The 26,035-nt window shown below is 43.9% G+C and overlaps 2 protein-coding genes and 1 non-coding gene across 3 annotated transcripts in view; all 3 read left to right on the top strand.

Moving 5' to 3' along the window:
- Nucleotides 1-23,201, top strand: part of LOC119387010 (activating signal cointegrator 1 complex subunit 2) — a gene marked incomplete in the record, with an annotated part of 88,353 nt that extends 65,152 nt beyond the window's left edge. The window contains 9 exon segments of the mRNA XM_037654314.2: nucleotides 4,713-4,945; nucleotides 5,893-5,973; nucleotides 6,432-6,539; nucleotides 7,075-7,155; nucleotides 13,490-13,564; nucleotides 15,518-15,611; nucleotides 16,969-17,190; nucleotides 20,356-20,465; nucleotides 23,147-23,201. Of these exon segments, the coding sequence (XP_037510242.1) occupies nucleotides 4,713-4,945; nucleotides 5,893-5,973; nucleotides 6,432-6,539; nucleotides 7,075-7,155; nucleotides 13,490-13,564; nucleotides 15,518-15,611; nucleotides 16,969-17,190; nucleotides 20,356-20,465; nucleotides 23,147-23,201 (1,059 nt within the window).
- Trnam-cau (transfer RNA methionine (anticodon CAU)) lies at nucleotides 3,899-3,971 on the top strand. Its single transcript has one exon. It is a non-coding gene; the product is annotated as a tRNA-Met (tRNA).
- A 165-nt stretch (nucleotides 23,202-23,366) lies between the features above and the next one.
- On the top strand, nucleotides 23,367-23,590 carry LOC119385788 (activating signal cointegrator 1 complex subunit 2; the record flags this gene model as incomplete). The annotated part of the gene is given in 1 exon segment (XM_037653172.1): nucleotides 23,367-23,590. A coding segment is annotated over 1 exon segment (224 nt), but the record flags the coding sequence as incomplete, so codon positions are not given.
- Nucleotides 23,591-26,035: the final 2,445 nt, after the last annotated feature.

Genomic DNA, 26,035 nt, shown 5'->3' with positions numbered 1-26,035 from the left:
AGTACCTTGCCACAGCAAGATGGAGGAAGAAAGGCAAGTTTATTACCTTGCTGTATGTACACTAACCTAGATAAAAATTATAACGAACCGTGTGCACCACGTGTACTTTTAGAAATACGTATAGGCAACCGAAAGGACGAAAAATGTATTTCTGGTAGCATTCTTTTCATATATCATATATATTTCATATGTCACACGGCTACTATATACAGTCCATAAGTCTTTGTGGCATATTTATAGTTTATTTCTTCACGTGTTATTGTGCAAAAATTCAAATTATCTAGAGATTCCGGCTTTAAGCACGCCATACCCGTTGTATTACATATCCTGCCCGCTAAAGTTTCTTGCACTGCCGCGCTAGCCGCAGGGGTGCACATCTGCCTTGCGAAATGTGAAGGCGTCGGCAGTCGTTGTTCTAACTTCCACCAATGGAGCAAATTCAGGATGTCTTTGTGGACCTCTGCAGAATGAATGTAGCTGTGCAGCTTATTTCATTTCTATTTCCCGAACGTGTGACACTCTTCAGTATCACCTATAAAACTCCTTTCTGAGGGATTCTGCTTGCAGTTTTCAGCAGCGTATGTTATGAACGGTTTGCACCGCGCTCTTCTTTTCTTCCGTATCATAATGCTTTATGACTTCCTAACGATACTGTTGTACTGGGAGAAGGTGACCACTGCACTACGCGGGTAGGACTGGCAGGAGGTGCACGAAGCGATTTCGATCTATTTTTGGTGTTCGTTACAATTTGGTAATAAAGGCGCGAATAAGCTTCTCGACGCGTATTCATTGAATGCCTATTGTTCGAGGTAAAGGGACATAACCCGGCACGGAATTCTTAATTGTCTTTTTTCAAGCCTGATATTTCGTCAAGCGAATATATTTTGCCTCGCGCCTTATGCTGTTTGAAGCTATGCTATTCCTGCAGATTCCAACGGTGTTGTGGCAGTGTCATGTAGCTCTCACACACCTAACCGTGAAGCAAAACTCTATATTTCAAAATCGGCGTCCTGATTTTAGTCATGTTGAACACAGGTATCGATATGTTGGAATCTTGCCGCCAACTACCCTTAATACCTAACCGTGAAGCAAAACTATATTTCAAAATCGGCGTCCTGATTTTAGTCATGTTGAAGATAAGTATCGATATGTTGGAATCTTGCCGCCAAATACCCTTCAGAAACGACCCATATGTGACATATGGGAAAGCTATTCTTTTAAATGGCAACGTTAGCTGACATTTGGTACGACCTAGCCCCCCCCCCCTCCCCCGCCCCCCCTCGCGCTTTAAGCTGCGTTACTGTCCTGGCCCTTACGGGAGTAAATTTTGGTGAATGCGGCCCGTTAGCTGAGATGGGGTTTGAGACCCCTGATATAGCGGGAAGAGGCGAAAGTACAAATGTTAACAAATTGGGCGCACCAAGCAGGCTGTGCACGTCCATCTCGTTTCACATGACCACTGGGGGCCATGACGAAGCCACGGAAAAAGAATGTCTCTTATAGGAATTCTATGTAACGAGACTCCGTGCAGTCCTTTCGTTTTAGTGGAGGGCTGGAAACTTCAAAAACGTTTCCTCGCTTTGGAGCTCTATGATCGGTCTTGCGATAAGTTACAGGTATATATTTATTATATTACATTTATTACTGCGATTACAGGATAACATTTGGGATATAAAATCATAACGAATGCAAATAAAGCACAGAATAACGACATTTTAACTATATAAGCGCCTGGTATATCTACTTTTAGCTCGCCCGTTTAACAATAATCAAGTAGCCGCCCATATGCAAAGCACAAAAAGAAGTTCAGTACTTGTCTCTAATAAAATTTCTCTAAATAGCTTGCCCCACATAAAAAAATAGTTTTTTTTTTCGAGAGAAAATGTGAAACATATATGTATGTATACACAAGGTATGTGGAACAAACATGAAGGGGCACTAGAAAGAAAAACAAGTTCTCTATTATCAGTAAATTACTCCTTAGCAATTCCTAAAATCACCACGCTCGCCGGGAAAAGACTCTTGGTAAGTCGGAAAAACGCGCAAAAAGGTAAATGCGGGTGGCGACGCCCCTTTAAGTTCGCGCAGCAGACACCGCGACATCTTCGATTCTGACGGCGTCCTAATGGGGCCTACGTAGTTCCTAATCACTAAAAATGAAGTACATTGACCTCTGAGGGGGCCATAGACTTAGCATACCAAGTTTCAGGAAATTTTATAGAGCCAATGTCCCAAATACGACAGTACAGTTTGAAATCCGTGGCGTCCCGCTCCGAGATTTTGGCGCGAAATTTAAAAAATGGAATTCTGACCTTGATTTTCTCGTCTGATAATAAACGTACGATCGTGAAATGAATGACATTCGAGTTCTTAGACTTCACTTTATCAGTCTAAAACCGCTTCAGTGCTTCATTATAGTGTCCATTTAAGAACCCAGCAAATTCCAAGCCGGCCCGACCGAGCCCGCCATCTCAAACCCGGGCCCGGCCCTAAGCCCGAAGCTTCAAGCCCGAGCCCGGCCCGGGCCCGCCGTGAGAACTACTTTACCCGGCCCGGCCCGGCCCACGGGCCGGGCCGGGCCCGGGTTTTCGGGTAGGCCCGAGCCCGTGCAGTGCTCTACCCTAGATTTCAATATGCTTCACTTCATCACACCCCGGTATTGCGGCAAAGCTGCCTTTCAAGCTCTGTTACGGTCGAACTTAGCCAAGAGACAACGTCCGATTGAAAGTGGTCCCTAGGTTTTCAATATGCTTCACCTCATCACACCCCGGTATTGCGGCAAAGCTGCCTTTCAAGCTCCGTTACGGTCGAACTTAGCCAAGAGAGAGTCAACGTCCGATTGGAAGTGGTCCCTAGGTTTTCAAAATGCTTCACCTCATCACACCCCGGTATAGCGGTAAAGCTGCCTTTCAAGCTCCGCTATGGTCGCAAATGTATTAACTCAAGAAAACGCTGGTTCCAACATGGAGATGAAAGATGTGGCGGAGGTGGGGGCTCAGTTAATGCTGTTTTGGACCTGAAATTTATGCAGGAAGTCCGAAAAATCGGAAGCCGAAGCTTTTTAGCATCCAGAATTTCAGATGTTCTTATATATCAACGTCTACGAGGCAGATTTGGAACTTCGGACTTGAAGGGAGCAGACCCTTGTCTGCCACATCAGTTGGGCTTCCACAGAAGTTGAAAGAGGAGGAGAGGCTGAGGAAATGGCATTTTTGCCTAGCACGTGTAAAGTGTTGTCGGCAACATTTTGGTTGCACCAAATCACGTACATAATACAATTCGGCCTCTACATTGCCTCATTCTTGATAAGACAACTATGAAACACCACCAAGCGTCCGATGCTCTACCAACTGAGCTACCGCGGCGGCCATCCCCCCGTCCACTTTATAGGGTGTATATGTGCATTTAAACGTGGGAGCGTCAGTCAGCGCCGCCAGTAGCCATGACGGCGAGTGTGGAACACTCTTTTTCTTCCTGTTGGCGTTGCGTTATTCGAAGGTTGCAGGTTCGGTCCCTGCCCGCGGCATGCTATCTTTTCGTCCCTTTTCTTTCTTCACAATTACCTTACAATTATTACTAAAAACATCCCTTATACTTTTCTTGGCATTATTGTCTGTTAGTTCTCATTAATATTGTGTATAACAAAGAAAACGAGCCCTTGAAATTAACACTTCTTTCCTTCATTCTAGCGAGTGTCTCGTTCTGGCAGACTTGAGCTTTCAGGTAGTATGCGAGGGATTATGTGTCAGCTGCCAGCTCGTAATAAGTTCACGTGCTACGTGACGCCAACAGGCAGAAAAAGAGTGTTTCCACACTCGCCGTCATGGCTACGGGCGGCGCTGACTGACGCTCCCACTTTAATGCACATATATACCCTATAAATGGACGGGGGATGGCCGCCGCGGTAGCTCAGTTGGTAGAGCATCGGACGCATTATTCGAAGGTCGCAGGTTCGGTCCCTGCCCGCGGCATGCTATCTTTTCGTCCACTTTTCTTTCTTCACAATTACCTTACAATTATTACTAAAACATCCCTATACTTTCCTTGGCATTATTGTCTTTAGTTCTCATTAATATTGTGTATAACAAAGAAAACGAGCCCTTGAAATTAACACTTCTTTCCTTTATTCGGAAAGCTTGGTGTTTAGGAGATCTTTGCATAGAAGGTAGTAGTTTGGGCTGGTTGCTATTATGCTCAAGATCTTTGCATGGTTTTCCATAAAACCAGTCTTCTTGTTTCATTGTGCACATCGGTGTCTGCGCTCTTGATTGACCACATTTCGAGTTCACTTCATCTGATGAGACTTGAAACTCGGCACAGTGACTGACAGAACGGAACAACCAGTATTCGCTGACTTGGTCAACACACATAACTAAAATCAGTGTCGCTGAAAAGACTGGCATAGGGGACACTGCCCACCTTTCCCTTCTCCCTCCACACTTGGTGGCATTTTTAGCACGCAAGTAATGAGCATGCAGAATGCCTCCTCACACTTGTATCTGATCCTCTGGATGCAGCCCTGCCTCATAAGTGATCTGCAAAAAAAGAAAGAGGGAGAGAGATATTATCTCTTATTAGGCAAAAAATTTACACTCCTCCTTCATATTCGTCATAGATGTCTGCTGTCTTGTATCTGCGTGTTTACCGGGGCATGCGATGTTGCAGTATTATTAGCTGCTGCTTTACTTACGATGACTGTTCAAAATTTGCAGTCTTTTGAGAGGGCAGAGCAGTCCATCCAGTCCCAGGATGACAGCGATTTCAACGCCATGCCACGGCGCCTGGACGAGGGCAAGGCGGAGTTTTCAGAGCTGTGCCTTATGCCTTTCTGGAAGCTGCTCGACCGTATCACGTACACGGTGGACATTGCCGCCACCCTGGCAACGTTCCTCAATGTCTACCCAACAGCTGCTAAGATCTTCACCCTCGAGAATGTGGGCCCGAGGTGAGGAGCAGTCTTACTGCATTTGTAAATCCTAAACCTAGAAGACTTGAAATTTAATACTGGTATCTGCACTGTGTAGCAGTACTGAGGACGTGGGGCCCCCAGATACAGATGCTTGCATGGGCAACTAAACCCCGGCCAACAACAATGCGAAGTGGGAATAAAGGACAGGTCACCAACAAAGCACAAGATGATAAAATTCTTGCGCGTACCTACTGTAGATGTGCTTGCCTTCCTGATTGGTTCATGCACCTACAGGCCCACCGTGCCATAGAGCCTTAACTACCGAGAGTAGTACTGGTACTCTAGGCTTTATGGAAGCAAGCAGCAGCCATTCTTACTAAATTTTTTTGATGCTTTTACTGGTTTATGACGGTCTTGTGTTGTATTTGCAATACATCAAAGGACCAGAGCTGCATCTTTTCCAATTAAAAAAGCAGTTTCTGAAATGTTTTCCGAAGCATAGACAGAAACTGAGCACTTATGTCACTTGCAGCAAAAACATTAGTGTGTACACTGTAAAATAAACTAGAGCTTCATTGCATGTTTTTGTGTATTAGAAAATGTAGTACAATGGCCCATTTTTTTGCTCAAGCACCAATATTTGGTCCAACAGACTGCTTTTAAGTGGTTAAAAGTTTTAAACAGCTGGTTGCCCCCGGTGCTACCACTTTGTGTCTTCGGGAATTAGCCGGGTGTGGAATGCATTCCAATTTGCTGTTTTCTGTATTGAATTGTAATTTATAGGAACGCAGCTGCCTTCACATGCTTTTTGAAGCACAGATGGTGATGAATTTATTGACTTCATATGCTGGGTGATAACTTCGCATACAGGGTGGAGAAAGACGTGTTCCACATCGTGATTGTTGTTTGCCTTTGAATTTGGGAAAGGTCATGTTGCGTGCGTTGCCACAAAATTGTGAAACAGCACTGACTTATATTTGCAGGTTAGCAAGGTTTTTCGATGCCACTTTCCTCGTACTGAAGGAGGAGCTTGTACGTCGCAACAAGTCGAAGCCTTTCGAACCGTAAGCAGCCTGATAACCACTTTGTTGGCGTTATGCTTGCAGCTAGAACACAAGCTCTGGCATTAGTGGTGAGAGCTTGTGTAGTGGTGGCAAAAATGGTCCATTTGTGCACATCTTATTGTTTTCGTCACGTCCACTAGCTTGGGCATTCAGCAAACACCGAAAATTATTGATTTCCAATATTTTAACAGATCAGGAATACAGCAGATCGCATCATCTGTATGTGGCAAAGGGTACTTGCCACAAAATTCAAGAATGGAACATTGACCTTACTTTTCTGTTCTAATGATTGAATAACATAGTATATTGCTACAAACGTAATGAAAACAGAGTTGTGAAAGCACAGTTAACTGGCTAAACTGTGATCCAGTGTTTGTCTGTAGTGTTTCCCATTGGATGTTTTGTCATTCAGTGACCTTTCAACAGTTTTCTTTGTGTGTGTGCGTGTGTGCGCGTAGGGTCTTCTCAATGATCAAGAAACGGTTGTCATATGCCAAGGTTTGTGTCCTGAAAGTCTTCCGCTCCTTGCTGCAGCAGTCCTGTCTGCAGCCACTCCTTGAGATCGGGTAAGCCAGGATCTTTTATGCAGCTCCTTTACATGTCTCTGTACAGGTGGAAGTTAGATATACGTGTCTTTTTTTGTGTGTGTTAGTTTTCTTTTGTATACTTATTTACTTCATGTACTTTCTTAATGGCATGGGGCTCTGTTTCTTTACCTGTGTTCCATAACACTGCGGTATATTATAGTGCCATGGAGGAAGGAAAAACTAAGGAGAGGCCCTATCGTATCCCAATGCATTGCGAAAAGTGTGGCTGAAGTGACGTCAGATTTATGGGGCAAACAAAACAGCAGGCGCCCCGCGGCGTGCTTTCCGCGGTGGTTCGCTTCTGCTCAGATTTGTGGTCCCGGCGTAAACTTCAGTTTGATGACAAACTGAAGTCCCGGCGTAACCTCCAGTTTGATGACAATCTTTTAACCATTAGTCGAGCCCTTACGTGTTCAGTGCCATTGTATCAACCTCAGAAAATCGTCTTTATCTTAGCTACCATGAAGATGCTGTTTTGAGCCTTGGTTGACACATTTTCTTTTCCTTTTTACAGGCAAGCGAAGCAAACTGGGAAAGAGATTCCGTACATTGAGTCTTTCTTCGAAGTCATCTGCGACTGCTTGACAGAGAAACAGTGAGCGATTATAGCTTCCATCCATTTTTTTATGCTATTGTTTATGATCTACTGACTAGTACAAGCTCAAACTTTACTTAAGTGCTGCTGAAAATGAAACCAGTGAAATGGGAATGGGAGGGCACACAATGCCAATGTGGAATGCCATTATGGCACCTTTTAGAATTTTATTTAAGAACCTCATTAATAAAAATAAAGTGTTGGTAGTGCTATTGACAATGCCGTTATGCTGTTACCTTTAAGCTAGCGAGCTGTATTTGCTTGTAAATATAGTATATATCCGTGCATAGCCTTCTGTCTGTCTTTCCAGATAACAATATTTTACATGCTAAGCCAGTACTGAGAAAGTTCCTGAGAATTGTATGCTTTGCAGGGCAAACTAGCAATGAGATTCGTGCAGCCATGGGCCATCATTTTGCTTACTGAGTGTTATGAAGTCTCTGAACCTTAGAGTTTCTTATAGATGCACTAGCGGGAACTCTGGCGCTAATGTCTATGGGAGCTGCAACGCATGGCGCTTCAGCCAGCATGGGAATGATGGGTTCACGGATTTGTCTAAACTTCATTCTTTTGGCTCCGTTTGGCTCCGCGTCGCCTGTATCCACTTTGTCACAATACGAAGTTGAGCAAAAGTCAGCAGTTACACTTCACCATTTTAACCTTTTTAGGCTCACCAATTGAAATCTGGTCACGAAGTTCACAACAGTCCATTCTTTTATCCGAAACGAATGCCATAACACAGCAATAAACAAAGCCACAAGTGTGTTCGAAGCCTTAAGTACAAAGATTAGGCAAATCTGTGTACAGTAGAACCCCGCTGATACATTTTCAAAGGGACCGTAGGAAATAAACGTAAGACACTGGAAACGCAAGAGTCGAGAAACAGGAAAAACGACAAAATATTTAGTAGTACGAAATTTAATTTCAATGCTTACGCGCGAAAAACTGTGCAATGTTGCCTGGTGCTTTTACTTATGTCCGAGCAGCACGAAACATTTTTCGAGCACCTGCAGTGTAACATTCTTTTCATAAATCTAGTGCCACCACGGCCGGCACCTGGCAAGCGATCACTTATGGAGATACCTTCGCGAGATTGTCGCCGGTTGCGTCAGCATCTCCGAGTGATACTGTAGGGCTATTGGCATAGTTTCGGGCCACCGTGGCTTGTAGTAACCGGTCGAACACTTAGCGAAAGTAGATGTACCTCCTGAAAGCGGTCATCGAAGAAAATAACCCCTGCTCCACCAACTCCTAAATTTCGTCACTGGTGCACACATTGGTGCACTCAGCCACGATCTAGTTGACGGATAGAAACGCGCAGCTGGGGACGGCGTCATCCACAAAAATGTAATCAACGTATGCGATTTTTTTAGAACCAACAGCTGTTGGCATAAAAGAACTAAGCACATGCAATCACGACCAGCGCGGTGAATCCGACCGCGAACCGCGCGCACGACCACGCGAACTCCAACCAGCTCGAACTCCTCCGACAAATAATGATGATGGTGAGTCTACGCCATGCCAATCTCGAAGGCCTTGCTTTCGCAAGTAATTACGTCATAGACGCCATCTTTGCAATACAAATTTCAAAGGCTATGCTTTTGTCAAAACGTAAATGCCAATCTCGATGGCCTTGCTTTCGCGAGCAGTTACGTCATAGACACCATCTTTGCAGTACGGATCTCGAAGGCTATGCTTTTGTTTGCATCAACCGAAAGTACCTGTCGCATAGAGTTTCATACAATAACCTAAAGAGGACACTGGCGCTGCGATCGTTTAACCATCATGGGAATGATGGGAAGTACAGGCTTCGGATTGGATTGCGTTAGCTAACGAACTATCTACGGATCTTTTTCTACAGTTTCAGTTTCGTTCTTCGCAAGGCGTGGGCAGTAGGGTGCATTGCAATGCACTCAAGCAGTGCCTTTGTTGTTCAAAGAGGCTGAAGACTAGTAATCTCTTGGTTTGCTGCGGCGTTGCAGCTTTACATGTTGTATTTGACAGATTTAGCAAAGTGTCGTGCACTCACCACTGCGTATAGATGTAGCATCCCATGCCAGTGCAGGAAATTGCATAGAGTTGATGTTTTGTGATAAGCGCTACTTGTCAAAAACTCTTTCAAATCGACTACAAAACGACGGCGAAGCTAAGTAGACGCACCGTTGCGCTCCTCTGACTCGACTTTACAACAAAACGAGAGATGCGTTGGGGGCAGACGCACTTGGACAGACGCATCTGGCATTGCAGCAGATGATACGTTGTGTTTCTCACTCAATACGGTAATGTTATTTCCATAAATAGATAATGCGTACTTTCGAGGGAAAGACAAGCACGTTTTGTTTCAAGTGTTGTAAAGAAAATAATTCATTATATTGTGATGCCAAATCTGGAACACAATTGCAGAGCAATGCATACCCTGGTGGTTGAATTTGTCCATGTTTCTGTTCTATCTCGCGGTCACGCAAACTTTTTACTTTATATCGCTTTGTTTTACACTCTGCAAACGAGCGTCACGAATCTCAAGAACCTAATCCATCCGAAGCAAATTCGAAGCCTGTACTTCCCATCATTCCCATGGTGGTTGAAGCGCCACTCAAGGAGTCCACGTAGACACTAGCGCCAGATTCCCCTCTAGGTATTATTGTAAGAAACTCTATGACCTGTCACTTGCGCCTCTCATGTGGCTAATGTTACGGTCAAACCAGGCCAAGCTGCGTGAAAAGTCACCATGGCCGCTCTCTTCGGTAGTCACTCGGTTGGCTCGGAGTGCACTTCGCGACGTATCATACGGGAACGGTCCCACAGTTACGACGTAACAGCGTTGTTCACAATACAATGTATCCTATGGGAGCTATGCTGGGACCAGCGGAAAACGACGTAACAGCCGGGAAAACACAACAGAGAGGAACGTAACAGCGGGGTTCTGCTGTACTACCCATCATTCCCGTGGTGGCTGAACGATCGCAGCACCAGTGTTCCCTCTAGGTAATTGTAGGAAACTCTATGCTGTGAACAGTATGAAAAATGATATGTTGCGGCTCATAGTAAGTGATACAGTGCTCTTTAAGAATGATGACCATCTTATTAAGTGTAAATTAATGTGTATTCTGCAACATTTAACTGGCCTCATGCTTCTTGATTGCTGCAATTGGATGCCTGCCGCATTTTACTTGTTGAAGAGGCCTTACAACACTTTTTCAGCATGGTCAGAAAACACTGCCGATCGGTAGTCGAGGTTCCTGAGAACACATGAGCCAAACATTATAGCGCAGCACGTGGCCTGGAATTTACAACTAATTTTCAAAGTGGGCTAAAAATCATTCCCTCTTCTTTCTACAATTGATTCCGTATGCCCAAATGACCACACCATATACCCAAATTCATGACCATTGGCTGATTTGAGCATCGTGAGCTGCAGAGTTACTGCGGCTGCAGCCTGCGCACACGCTTGCAATCAAACTGAAAGAAAGCCACATGTTTGAAGAAGAAAAAAAAAAGAGCCCTGCCACGGTGGTCTAGTGGTTATGGCGCTCAACTGTTGACCCGAAGGTCACGGGATCGAATCCTGGCTGCGGCGGCTGCATTTTCGATGGGGGCGAAAATGTTTGAGGTCCGTCTACATAGATTTAGGTGCACATTAAAGAACCCCAGGTGGTCGAAATTTCTGGAGCCCTCCACTACGGCGTCTCTCATAATCATATCGTGGTTTTGGGACGTCACACCCCAGATATTATTATTGAAGAGAAAAAGAAAAGAAAAACACTCAAGGTCATGACACGCACGTGACGTAACTTCTTTCTCCCGTGCCATCTCTCCCTGCTTAGCTTTCAGCATACTCGTTGGGACGAGAGAAGAGAGAATGCAATTACAGCGTGCAACAAACCTCTGTAAATCCGCTCGTACTTGACGGATCCTAAACATTTTTATGGCAGTTGATTCGTGAGGCAATAAACTCCTTTAATAAAGAAGGACATGGGTCCTCAAAAATTTTTAAAATTCTTTATCAATTGAGATGAAACTTGCTGAGTTTATGTGTATTTGTGTGCAGATTTCAAATGTGCAATTATTTTTCTAGTATAGTTGGTAGGTTTTGATTTTAATTCTTTTTGGGAGCAAGTGATTGCCTAAACTGAGAGAGTTTCAAAGTAAATAAGCACATCAGAATGTGCTTATTTTCATCAGAAATAAGCACATCAGAAACCCGTTTGAACGAAAGCTATGGTAAGTATGGTATGGTATGGTATGGTATGGTATTCGGGAGCGAGTCTAGAACAAGCTGGGATTTCAGTCCCGAATGCTCAACATACCATAACCTTTGTTTAAATTGGTTTAGAACACCCATTCTTGTTTTAATGCAAACAATTCTCATTCGAGAATATTTTGATATGCTTATTTACTTTGTAACTCAGTTTTTTGTAACTCAGTTTACGCAAAGTCTTCTTTCTGAAAAGCACATGGAATGTCCGATATTTTAAAAATTGCATATTTTAAATCGGCACACAAATATACATAAACTCAGCAAGTTTCACCTAAATCAATAAAGAGTTTAAAAGAAAGTTTTCAACCGCAGTGTGCCCCCGAAGCCATTCGATGAGAAAAGTGTTGCAGGGCCCCTTTAAGAAATATGGTGCGCATTATTCTTCTGCTTTGTTTAGCAGGTAAAATTTGTTTTTTTACACTAGTTTTCTTTACTTTGAACCTGTACAAATTGGGTAGATGTTAGTAGGGGTGCTTGTTAAGAGTGTCGTACTTTACCAGATTGAGAAGCAGTGTGTTTGGGCTTTTTGTTTCTTCCTCGTCTTTAATCTTACACCTAGTTGAGTTGATTAGTTTAACCAGTATTATCAAGATTGAATTAAGAATGTTGGCTGCATTTAATTCTAAGAATATGCTTCTAAACTTAAAAATAGCTGTGAGCATCATATTCTTCTTGTGCACATGTTTGCAGATACTTGTCAGTGTGCCATGCAGCATCAAAAATGATGGTGCAGTATCTCATTGTAACTGAAAAAAAAAAAAAAATGATTTCCAGAAGGTGATAATTGCCCTACACGTTGCACACAATACTCCATGTTGTAGTAATTCAATGCTGCATATTAAAACCATTGCAGTGTGTTTACATAGTCACACAGTTATCATTATTTTGGAGCTTGGCATTGGATATGGTCATAAAAATATGCGGACTGACATTTTTAACACGAAAGTGTTTTATGCCGGGGTCCATCAAGACTTCAGTGACGTATTTCCGTCACGGAAATGACGTCGAAAAAATGTGCACGATCATATGGCAAAGAAAAAAAGTTCCGTCAACGGGCATCGAACCCACGACCGCTCGGTCCGCAACAACAGATGCCGGGCGCGCTATCCACTGCGCCACGGTCACAGACTCTAGAGGTTTTACAAACGCGCCTTTTATATCTACCACTCTCCCAGTCGGCGTCGTGGTTTGGCGTTCTGGGAGTGGCAAAGTAAGGTAATTAATCATTACTGTGGCTTCCGCGATTAGTACCTGCAATACGTTACACGTTCCTCCCATCGGGGCGTTTTCAATAGAAATGCAATTTTGTCAGTGCCTTAACACTCCGCGAGGTGGCGACCTTAACGCAAGCGTCGTAAAAGCGTCGGCCTCGCTCATAGCATCACGCTAGTCAAACCAAAAATAGCTCTGCGACGCGCGCCTGCCTCACCTGGCTGTAACGCCGCGTTCCCCGCCTACGCGCTCGCCCCGAGAAAAATTGCGGCCGGGCTCCGGGGCGGCACGACGCACTTTGCGTTTCCCTCTAGTGTGGCCGTGGTGTTCAATCACATTTTAATATACCGCAGGATCGCGACCAAGTTCTGCGTCCAATATGCGACGCTCTTCTGGCTAACACAACTCGTTCGCTGATTAGGCTTTCACCGCTAACTACTACAGCTACCACAACGGTTTGCTTAATCATTGAACATGGACGTTAGTCGTCGGCGTGGAGATGTACCACGAAGCATCAAAGTGGGTGCATCCACGTTAAACGGTGCTATAGCTGCCCGACATCAATATACATTGTGAAAACTCGCTTATATCAATTTACAGTAAAGATTCAGTTACTTCTATAAGGGCACGTTTTACTTTCGTGTTACCCCGATTCCTATGACGGAGGGATCAACCATGTTTTATGAAAGATGGACTGCGTTGTCAAATTGCCAGGAGCTGCTAAAGCAGCCAACACTAATGGAAACTTTCAAAATCCGTAGATCGCGTTTAAAATAGGAAGTTTAAACAATTTTTTAAAAGGGCTTTCTTATGTAGTGATACTTACGAGTGCTTACGGTATTGCTTTTACTTGTTTCCTTACAGTTTTATATTTTCCTACCAGCAGCGATACCCAGTTGAAGAAGACATTGGAATGTTTGAAGAGTACAACTTCTTTGTGTATCCTTTCGTGTGCATCCAGTTTTATGTTTTTGATATGATTAATCTTTTGTTTCAGTGTAGCAGCGTTAACTTGACAGTTTAGTGTGCAAACTGTCCTGTCAGTTTGTGGAAGTCTTTGTTTCAACACCTGGCATAGGACTTGCTTCAGCTGTATACTCTGTTCCAGAAGTTCCGTGCAGCACTGTGGAAGCTACAGGCCTTCTTAACCAATCAGGAGGGCGAGCACATCTAAATGTATCCTTCCGCGCCCTGTCGTCTGCTAGCGGCGAGCGCTGCAGCGAAAGCGGCAAGAGGGTCTCGGGAGACTGTGCAACTGCGCAGTGAGATGAGCTGTAATTGTGAAAGTGGTTAAATATTCTCCTCGGCACCGTAAAAGCGTGCGTCTTCGAGATACTTGCACGATATCGCACAGGTGAACCAGGCGCCGCCATTTTGACTAAGGCGTGACCAAATCTGCCACCGCGGACTAATCACAACCCAAGACTGGGTCCTCCGCGGCGCTGTGGACGCTCGGGCTGTGCGGACTACTCATAAAAGTTTAGACAGTGTCGTACCATTCCTTCGTACTTTATAAGTAAAAACATAACACATACGAGCCACAACAGCGTTATTTCTTTCGTCATTTGCGTGTTATAACACGTACAAGCAAGAACTCTTTCTTCAGTATCATGGAGCCACAAAAATTGTTTTACACAGAAAATGCGACAAAATCGTCATACAAATCACAGCTACAGCACGCAGAGAAGCCTTCAAGTAAAAATCCTCCGACGAGACCGCTTGCAAAAGTCATGAGGACAAACAACGGGCTTCGTATATGGGGCACTACATCTCGCTTCGCAACAACCTGCGTTCGAGGGTCGTGTAGCCTTGGCTCTGCTGCACGGAACTTCTGGAACAGAGTATAGTTATTACGCAAGGCCTTATTCAAACAATGCATTTGCAGTTATGTTGATGCTTTTATACTGTAATCTACTGAAGGAACGTTTAGCAAAATTTCAAGAAAAGAAGTATGGATGGGGCGATACTTCGGGATTAGGCACTACTGCAATAGCAATGAGATGTTGAAGGAAATGATTGTTACTTTTAACATGTCTCCTTTCTTAATAATCGTGTTACCTTGAAATGAATGAAAGTATGTAGAGGGCTGGAAGCATGCTGTATCCCCTTCAGGGGTGAATTATGAAATGTGTCAAATTTGCACAACATAATTTCAAGGCATTCGATAATACATTCGAATAATGATAATGAAACAGTAATGTTTTGAGTGTGTTAAGTAATCACCTGTACTTAGAGTGTAAATGAATATTTCATTATTCTTCACTCAATCATGTTCCATTTTACATGAAAAGAATCAAATTGTGGGCTCAAAACACATGTACAATCAGTTTTTGGTTGTATTCACTTCTGACAGAAAAAAAAATCCACTTTTCACGTTCGGCATGGAATTGCGGCATGTCGAACAACCCATCAAACATTGTAGTGCTTTCACCGAAGTGATTGCTTGCAGTCATATGCAGCACATTGAGGTTAAATCCGGGCACTTTGACTATGCAGGAGCTGCAATTCATCCTATGCGCAATGTATTTTGCTCTTCCTTCTCCACTGGATCAAATAACTGGCAAAAACGAGTTGCATCCACATATTTTGACGTTGCACCTCAAGAGGATATATCGGTTTAAGCTGATCATGAGAGTTTCTTTAGGCATTCTTTAGTCAAATATAATTTCTAATTGATGCGTTTCTGGCATAACCAGCTGCCGAAATGTGCTCTGTGCCGAGAACCAAGCATCTGCAAGCAAATTGGGCCGTGTCATGCACACTAGGGAATGCAGAAAAGTAAAACGCCTTATGGTTATCTTCTCATGTTTGTGTGCCATTGCGGTGCAACAGGCATGTTGTCCTGCTGGCTGGTATGTGTGTGGCAATCCTTGACTGCCGTTTGCTGTTCAGAGACAACACGCGCAGCCTCTACGTCCTTCAGAGCATCAGCACTGTCTACACTGAACTGGGCAGCGCTCCACCCAGCAACCTCCTGAACGCTCAGGTACTATTTTTTAGGGATTTGAACTCAAGCCTTCTGCGTTGCAGTCAGGCATTCTACCACAGAGCCACGCCAGTGCTCGAAGCTGCCTTGGAAGAAAACCTACACGTGCGTCATGTAGTGTGGGGAGTCCTGTTACCATGTGCAATATTACGGGGCAGAAGGGTAGAGCTGCACCAGGCGTCACACCGTGTGAATTGCGCCATCCACCCATTACAACGTGCACAGGCATATTTAATCGTCACAAGCAACAGCATCAACAGTGTGTGCAGTTGCGCATATTGTCCTACGGACGTGTAGTGGGTACTTGGCTAATTCGCAAAATGACGAATTATGGTGTACTGGGCACTTTGCAACTGCGCTTGCAGTAGGCATGCATTCTACGAAAGTTTAAAGGATGTTATGTGCACAGACTTTGCTTATGGGATGGTTGAGGTGTCCACCAAGAAGCGAAGCCTGGAAAGCGAATGAGTAGACGATGCGGACGATACGCAATCACGCTTTCGCGTTCTCCTCTTGAAGGCGAAGCTCGAGCGTCCTTCATGTTCTTTGTAGCATCTTTTGAAAATGCAAACAAAGCTCTGAGTCGGTGCCTGTTTTCTTTTAAGGGACACTAAAGAGAACAATAATATTTCTCATATTGGTAACTTACGCTTTCGCGATACCAAAGGCACTACTCTTGCCCTGAGAAGACACCTAGTAAGCGAGATAACACTCAAAAAGAAAATGCGAGTGGAAACACCACCACGAAGTTCCCACACCAACTTTCTGTGACGTCACAGGTTTTGATGGTGTCTGCTAAGGTCTGCATAGTTCTTAATCGATAAATATTAAGTAAATTGTCCGCTAAGAAGGCCAGAGACTTGATGTACTACGTTTCAGGCCAGTATACAAAAAAGAAAAACACTTTGAAATCCATAAGATCAAGCTGATGGCGTAAATTTAAAACCTTCATTTTCCCTTCTGTTAATAAACCTACGATGGTGAAATTAAGGACAGTAGAGATTTCAAAGAATGATTTATCCATCTGAATCTATTCATTGCTTCAGTTTGATGTTTCTTTAACTTGCCTGCACTGTGTCAACTGTGCACGCTGTTGAATTTCAACATGATCACTTTAACCGTCGAGTTGATTGGCCAGCGAAGGCCTTCTCTTGCCTTCTTCTTATATGTGATCAGCTGCTCATTTTAACTTGAATTCGTGAATGACTTGCCACTCCTTGGCTTGGAATCAACATGTTTATTGCCTACTGCCTGTGTGTGTTATGTACAGGAGAGTTACATAATCAACTTGGTTAAATTATCTTCATTCTGACGGCATTTTTGCACCCCTTTTTCTTTTCCACTGGGCTATTGGCAGGATGCGGCAGCTAACCCGAGGAAAACAACCAAAGTTCCTGCATTCCAAACTTCCAGCGGGGCCACAGCAGCAACAACAGCAACGGCAGTAGCTGAGTCCAACAAAGCTGCCCCAGCAGAAGAAGAGCTAGGAGCCTGTGGTGGGGAACCATTAGCAGCACCATCATCAGAATTCCAGAACCTGACAGAACTCTTCCCAGATCTCCCACAGGCATTCCTAAAGGTTCGAGGAGCACTAAATTTTTTTTCTTGGTTGCTCTTTTCTTTCCTCTCTCTCTCAAGACTGTTGCGTCCTGCTACTGTGGAACCTCGATACAGTGTAACCTCGATTATATGTTCCCCGTTCATGCGACGACCTGCATTTCACGACGAATCGATTTGGTTCTGGCAAAAATTCCCATACAAATAGTACATATACATACAAATTTGTAGAACTACCCCCTTTTAAATAAAATCCTTACAGTGCCCCTGATGTCGGCTTTTATCCTGACAGGTGACTAGGCCGTACGCTTAGTCGCCTTACACATTGAATGCTTTGATTCTGGACATCGCCATATCTTGAATGTTGTCAAATCCTCTCTGTCTTGGTCTAATGAAACAGTTTATGGCTAATTATCACGTGAGACGAAGAGAAGTGCTGCCAGTGATCGTACTACGTTGATACTGTTTAGTGTCTCCAGAAGATGAAGCCTATAATGAGCGAGAACACCGGTAAGCCAAATATTGCCATTGGGAAGCAGCGTCCAGCTGCAGTGTTAACACCCAAGCTTTTTGCACTTGATGTTCTTAGGCATTGCCAAGTTATTCTGCTCAAAATTCGGTATAAATCACCATAAGAGGCTTTCCACCGTGTGTGCTAATGCGGACACAAGAAAAGAGAACAACACAAACGCCAGTTATCAACTGAGAGAGCACACTGTGGTGGAAAAAAAAGTTAACGCAAAAACTTACGTACGTCCACATGCGTAGCTGTGGGCTGCCATACCTGCGCATTTGCAGTGTTATTACAGGCGCAGAAATGGAGAAAAACGTCTAATGGTTGAGGCCTGGCATATTGATAGGAGTGGAAGTTCATGCGTGAGCCAGCCTTTGATTAACTTGCATAACCCCTTCAGGTGCGAATTAGGATGCACTGTCTGCAATTGCGTCAATTTCGCATAGCCTAATTCCAAGGCACTCAATATTACATTCCAAGAAAGAAAATAAAGGAATGTGCTGTTTTGTGTGAGTTTCAGTAATTAATGTTAATGAGCATGTAATTAAATATCTAATTATGCTGCAATCTGTCAGCTTCAATTCTTGCATAAAAAGAATCAAATACTAGGCCCAAAATGCATGCCCAGTTTGTTTTTTGTTGTATTCGTTCCGAGCAAAGGAAAATAATACTCTTTACGTTGGTCCCCGAACGCGGCACGTCAAAAGATCGTTGAACATGGTGATCCTCTGCAGCAATACGCAGCACCACTAGTTGTCCGCTCAGGAAGCCTGCACAAATGTGCACACTGCGTTTCAAGCCATTTGAAGAAACACTAGCTGTGTGACGTGCCTCTGTATAGTTGATGTGTACAATTGTACACACTGCCGCTGAAGGGGATAAAAAAGAAATGAAATAAATTAAATTCCTGAACGGTTATCTCTTACGTAGATCCCCAGGTGTGCCAGATTGACAGGTGCAGCTAGCACACCTGCACGTGCACGGAAGTTTTTGCGTCTACTTTCTCCTCCATCGCAGTGCACACTTTCAGTTGATGGCCGGCGTTTGTGTTGTCTTGTTTCCTTCTCTTGTGTCCGGGTTCACATGCCTTACCTTCTTTTGTGATGAATCCTTACCAGCTAGCTCAACTTTCTTTCATTTTAGGCGTAAAATTTGTTTCAGCTGACCTACCCTCGATGGTGGAACCATTGCATAGCATGCACTACCTGATCTATCCATGCAATCATTATTGGAGCGGAATTCAGCCGATAATTGAAGCAAAGAATCATTTTATTTTACTGTACTATAAAAATTACAGTAAAAGAGAGTAAAAAAATTTAAGGGATGTTTTTGCTTTTGTCTGAAATATTGCTGCTCTTTCGTTAGTTGTGGCTAGGTTCTTAAGTACTGTATTTACACGATTGTGGGTCGATCCATTTTATCTAAATTTGAAATCCAAAGTTGGGGGGGTCGATTTACAATCTTAACGACAACTAGTAGCGCCAGTTACGGCGGGACAAACAAGAAATCGGGGACGCTGTGACGTGGTTATGACGCTGCTGTTTCACTCCGGCTCTGCCTGTAACATATACCACATTTCTCGCAGATAACACACACTCTTGGCAACGATTCGCAGAAATTAAATCCCCGCGTATTGCCGCAAAGGTAGCTTCGCTGCACGGCAATGAAGCACTGCCGTGAAGCCACCTTTGCACACTGGAATTCGTGTTTTTTTGTCTTTACAAAACACGTTGCACGGCAAGTTGATGATACCTTTCCACTTAAAGTATTCCAGCGCTACTTTTTACGAGGACAGGACAGAGAAGTGTGTGACAGGATGGGCACGCCAAACTGTGGAGTCGGGTCAACGTGTAGTCAGTCCAGTGACTACGTAAAAAAGTTTCTTTTACGAAGTGAGCTCATGCGTTTTATTTCCCCATGCCATTGGGGGGGGGGGGGCCTGCATTTGAGTGGGCCTACAATCATGTAAATATGGAATCTTGTGCATTCAAGAGATGGTGTGTGTGGAGCTATTGCATCCATTGTGGCATGAATGTTATAACGTCTGACCCTCCACCACAGTGTTTATCATAACCTACTATACAACAGCTGACATAGTTCAGTGGTCCAGCTTGAACCATTCTGTGGCAATTAGTAAGGTATGGCAAAAGCCCGTATTGCACACATTTATGGTTAATTGACTCCATAAACCAATATTACATATTGAAATGTCATCTGCAAATGCACAACATTGCACTGTTCTAGGTAGGACTCTGGAAAACCTCACACAGTGTCGCTGTGTGCTTAGTACCTTTGGTCGCTGATGCTCCATGGTTACAGGAGCCCACCAGGGCTGAAATATTTCAGAACATCAAGGATTTCATTGCTTTTGCTATTAATGCAGGCACCCCTTAAGTCTAAGAAAAGTGCTCCCATCTGACTTTCCTTTCTGTTTTTTTTTTTAACACCAGTAACTCAGCACTTTGTGGTCCCGTGTGGTCTCACCAGGTTTGTGAGAACTTGACTGCATTAACATGGCATTATTGCAGAAATCAATTTTCACCTCGACATCCCAGATACATTGGAGCCTGCAGTGACCAGCGAGCTTGCCAAAAACAACCTACGCTTTTTTGTAACCTGCTTCTTCTTTACCTGCGGTGTAATGCCTGCTTTTGTTTTTCCTGCACCTTGAAGGATTGCCTGAAGTACTACAGCAACAACCATGATGAAGTGGTGATGGCACTGCTGGACAATAACCTGCCACCTAGTCTTACTATACCTACCCCATCCACGTCCACATCTGAGTAAGTCAATTTGTTGATAATTTTGCCGGCTGTTTAGGTGGTTTGCTTTGAAAGCGTTGAATGCATTCACCGTGTTTAGCAAAATGTTTGCCAAAGGTTGGTTTATGTTGACGTCCATGGGAATTTACTTGCTGTCCACTTGAACATTTTAAGAGATATTGAAAGATGTGTTTGTGCGTTTGTAATTGTACTTATATGCGTAACGTCTGCAGTTATGGAGCCCTACTAACTCGTTCAAAACGAGCGCCGTACTTAAAAGACCTGTGAGGACTGTATCTGTGAGGATCCACTGTAAATTAACATTACGGCATGAATAAGAGATCACGTTTGGATTTAGTCATTTCACGTTTTTGGCCATATGTTCAGTGCCCAAGCTTTATACGGTGGGGTACACAGTGGGCAAATGTAGCTTTTTTTTGTACTAGTTGCTTTCAGGAATTCACATCATATAAGCATTGCTCTCCATATCACTTATTACTTGCATCATCTGCTAAAGGAATGCAAACAAAAGGGATGCTCAAGGGATATTCAGATGCTGTTTGTCCATCTACTAGTACTTCATTAACATCTTTCTTAAGTTCGATTTCATACTTCGATGGCATGTGCTATACGTTGATTACAGATTTAATTGCAGTGAAACTGCATTGCAGCTTCCATCACAAGGCACCAGTTATCGATGCTTCAAATAATCGAGGGATTTAGACAAAATTTGTGCAGTTCGTACGACTGTTTCAGGGGTGGGAAGCCAGTGCAAATTGCGCCTATCTGTGCCATCTGGAAATTCCTGCTCCATACTGCTCCAAAAAGGTCTTTTTTTGCTTAATTTGCACCATTGCTGCGCCACAATGTTGTTTTGGAACCGAAACTAATGTTTCGCGGCCAGTGCGCTTCGTGAGCAGAAGTACGTCATGGTTGCCATCTTGTACATTTGTGCTCCAGCATTTCTTAATGGCACCACTAGCGTCCTAGCCGTTGTGACAGCCGACGCAGTCCAATTCGATATCAGTAGTGGCAGTGCTGCGACTCCACTATACTGCAACGCCGCAAGGTTAGCTTTCTGCCAGTGATGCGCATTCCTCGATGCTCTAGAGGTCTTGGCAGTGGACTGAGGCATTTTTGGGTTGTTGCCTAATAAAAGTGTGCAGTATGGTTACAACAGCGCTACGCTTGCTGTGCCATATGCGTGCATTTATCGTAATAGCGCCAATCCAGTGACGTTTCTAGGTGCACGGCCCGCAACGCTCAACTCCGCAACAGTGAGCTGGTTTCGTTTCTACAAAGTGGTGCATTTCTACAAAGCGTTCTTTCTCTATGCTTACCCGCAAAGGCAGCGCCGCAATCGCATGGAAGTAGGAATTATTTATCGACCGATTTCCACACACTCGAAAAGACTGAAAACATTGTGGCGTCAGCAAGTTCAGCAGCACAGTAAACTTTTATGGGGAAAAACTAGGCTTGTGCGAATAGTAAATTTTAGGTTTGAAGCGAATTCGAAGCGTATAGTGATGCGGTCAAATAATTCCGAATCGAATTCGAATAGTATATATCACATATTGTAAAGAAAAATGAGCATATTTGTCATGGCCCAACTAATTTGTGCAGTATTTTTTTAAAATTGAAGCAAGGCCTGTGCAAATGTCATTCTTTTTGGGTCCAAGAAAGTGGAAGCAACTTTGGATTTAATTTTCATTAGAATGCAAGTAATAACCTGTAAAATATGTGACTTTTAAAATTTACTATAGTTAGAGCATATAAGCTGGTATAACAAGCTTTTAAACTTAAAAAATGATGAATCGATGTGAGGGTAGTATGTTCATTTAACCTTGAGGTGAGGCTCCGCGGCAGTGCGGATTTTTTCTGGAAAGGTGTATTCACGGTATAGCACTTCTCCACTGCAGTGAAACCACCTTTACAGGGGGATTACAAGCGGACTTATATACACCTATTTGTTCATTTCGAATACTTCGAAATTTCCTGTAATTTAAATTCGAATCGAAGCGAATTCGAATACTGTAATATTCGTTCAAGTATTCGAAGTACTCGAATATTCACACAAGCGTGCGCAAATTGTTATCGCGGTACGCAGTGTACGCACTAACCGGTAGGCGTAGGATGAATCACTACGGCTTAAGCAGGCAGTGAAGGTATTATGCTCTATGAGACTCGGTTGGTGATTCGTCGTCGTAAATACGTTTTAGTTGAGCGGTGTGTGTGTGTGTGTGTGTGTGTGGTGTGTGTGTGTGTGTGTGTGTTTGTGTGTGTGTGTGTGTGTGTGTTGCTATGAACAGCTTTCATGCTGCAGCCAGCTTGTTGGTGCAATATCCTTCACATTTTGTGTCATTGCTTCTGTACATAATCCTACTTTTGTTAATTTTTTGTGCTTATTTTGTGGGCTTGCTGCCAATGCAGAAATAATGATGTAAACTGAGGGAACATTAAACTAAATTAAGGCTAAATTTTCATCCTCTTTGTGTTCATGAAAAGCCCGTGTCTGCTCAAACACAGGGTAGCTGCTCCAAAAGCAGATTTTGCCTGCTTAAATATCTGCTCCAAAATGCTGGAAAGCATTTCCACCACTGCGTTTGAACTTGCCTCCAACAAGCTGTCATCATGTATCGTTAAGCATGGCTTTGACTGAAAAGCATAGTTAATTGGTGTTTCCTTACCTTCACTTGTTCTAGGCCGCTAGAGATTGAGTCCCGAAGCATTTACGACAACGACGAGTTTGATTATTGAGAGAAACGATGTCGACATGTCAAAGGTTCACATCGGGAAAATGTGAGTAACGCCCCTTCAGATGCGCCTTGCTTGTTTGAATGAGTAACACAGAATTTGCTTCCTTGGATATTCGTGCGGTAGTGTTGTGTAGCAGTGATACCACTTGTGGAGCAGGAAGGAGCCATGCTTAAAAGTGGCCGTTCTTCTCCGGTGCAGGAGCAAAACCCCAAGTCATTAGACGACAAAGGCCACGACAAAGTGCTGAAAGAGGTGTACGAGAAGTACAGCATAGTGCAAGAAGTTGTGGACGATGAAGGCCTGTATGAAGACGAATACGACGACACCTATGACAGCAACGACGTGGGTCTTGCAGAGCCGGCACCAGAAGACGAGCTGTCCACGCGCAGGTAATGCCTCTTTTCCATCTTTGTCGTTGTGCTGTTTGAGGGCTTATTCAAGGATGCTGGGTTCACTGTGGGCATGGTATGTCTTGGGCACAGTGAGGATCATATGGCAAAGGTTTGTGTGAAAACAAATGCGGAAATGTACCCACTTTAATGGGTAGCCACATGCAGCCGCTGACCGAAATTCTTGCGTGCAAAGGGTGCAACAAAACATGTGCGAGCACTTAGCCTGACAGAAAATATGAAGTACCAAAGGAAAAAGCTTAATATTTTTTAATCTACCACGAAAAAAATTTACTAGCTCTTACCAAGTGTTGTCTCGGTGAAAGGTCTGCTCATCCAATGGGCCCACAGTATCACCATGGCCATTGAAATTTCTGAGTATGGGACCCAGTAGCGTAACCAGTCACTTACCGATTCAAATGACAGGTTGAAAACAAATAACTGAAATCAAATTAAATTTCTTTCGCATTGTTATCATGACGTTGCGTGGTGCAAATGTTGAGATTGCAATACTCACTGCGTGGCACCAGCACTTTAGGCTGTATTGGGCAAATATAGTTCAGAGCCGCCTATATATGAGCTTAATTTGTTCTATCCAGTGAGTGCACAAATGAACTTGGTAGGTATTTTCAATAATTTCTGGCCAGTCACTTACCAATTCAAATGACGTGTTTGGCCATCAAACTAAACCTGTGTGTTCAAACTCAAGGAATGTTTTCTGGATCATTTAAATGTCTGAGTCATTTAAATGTTGGTACCCAAGTTGGCTCGATGCAGGTCTATGCACGAGGACAGCATGGTGAGTGAAGTTGAGAAAAATACACATCACCAATGCAAACAAGAGTATGAGGGACAGCACCCTGAATTGTGCCATTTTCATTCACAGTCACAGTTTCTAGGACTTAAGCATGCTCGTTGTCTGGGAAGAAAAAAGCCGGGCGTAGCTTGCACTAGTGGCACAAGGCTAAAGGCATAGAGGAGCTAATCTGTTCCTAGCTGGTCCTTGCCATACGAAGGGATGCCAAGTGATGCCAATCCTGTGCCACACGGGCCCAGAAAATGGCATTAAGTTCCTAATGCCTTAGCGTTTAATGCGATTTGTGCGGTGCTATACGGGCAAATCAAATGGTATTCGCCTTAATGCCATTAGTCACCTAATGCGTTCGCTAGAACCCATTCGACTGAGAAATGTGTACTCTTGACACCAAAGCTTGCTCAGTGCAGTACACATAAAACTTTGAAATAGCATCTATCGTCTCAAAAATATCTTGTACATGACTGTTAACGATTTCATGTTATTTACTAGTCGCATGAAAGTGAAATTCAACGGCTTCGACATGGCAGGCGCCATGTCGGATTCTAGGCTTTGGATTCGACGTGAAATGGCCGAAGCTGCTGTGGTTGGTTGCAATGTTGTAAAAGACAGGAACAAAGTCGAGCTAATGGCACCATAATATGCTTACTTCTACATTTCACTATTTGTGAATGCAGAGTAGAGTTGTTAACATGGGTGTTTATATTTTATTATTAGCCTAAAATTGCTCACTTCAAAAGTGGCTGTTATCGACATCATCAGGTCAAATGCCTTTAAATTTAGACGTGTGGCAGCTCGGCCGAAATAAATGTCATTCAGGAACTTTATGCTTTAAATTACTGGATGTCATTTCTTGTAGCCGTGTGGCACGGGTATAAGTTATACGAAGTAATGCCAAGGAGTGCCAAGTTCCGTTCAAGTCCAGCACAGCTGCCTTTCGCTGTTTCGGCCGTACTACGTCGTGGACTACTTTAAACGAGTCGAGTCCAGCAGTCTCGTTCGGCAGCGCGCCGCGATTCCTGTTAAGCGGCTTCCTCATCGGCAGTGTGAACCTTCTGCGGTCTCCCCATGTTGCGCTGCGCCTGCCGCCACAGTCGCCATGGCCATGCATGATTGAACAGCCACAACTGCTTTATACAGAACGAAGGAGTGCATGCGCAGTTGGCCATGATGTCACATCTGCCATGACCGAGTGGTTGCGTGCAGGATCCAGGCAGGTGGGCTCGTGGCGGAGCAGTGTATGGGCTAGTGAAGCAGGTGCACAGCTGTGCAACCAGTTGCTAGGCTTTCTATGACCATTGCTATGCAGAGCAACAGCTCCCCTGACCTCAGCTGGGCTGACGAGAGGAAAAGACGACACATAGTTTGTGGCAGTCATTATCGCATTATCGCCACACAGATCAAGGAACCAACTTACATAGCTCTTAGTTTTAGAAATGGCGTGATTGGATTATTTCTAAGCATTAGTATGTAATTAGTTTGGCAGAGTGGGAGGGGGCACAGACTGTGATCTGTGAGAATGAGAGAGTAACGTTTATCGGCATCCTTAAAACTGAAGTGGGTGGAGCCCCTTTTCCAGGGCTCCACTTGCTATAGCGGCTTTGCCGGGCCTGGTCTAGAGTTGCCAGTTG

The sequence above is a fragment of the Rhipicephalus sanguineus genome, chromosome 3, assembly GCF_013339695.2.
Source record: "Rhipicephalus sanguineus isolate Rsan-2018 chromosome 3, BIME_Rsan_1.4, whole genome shotgun sequence".
Taxonomy (NCBI): Eukaryota; Metazoa; Arthropoda; class Arachnida; order Ixodida; family Ixodidae; genus Rhipicephalus; species Rhipicephalus sanguineus.
Note: the sequence above shows the minus strand (reverse complement) of the source record. Positions and strands in the feature narration are given on the sequence as shown.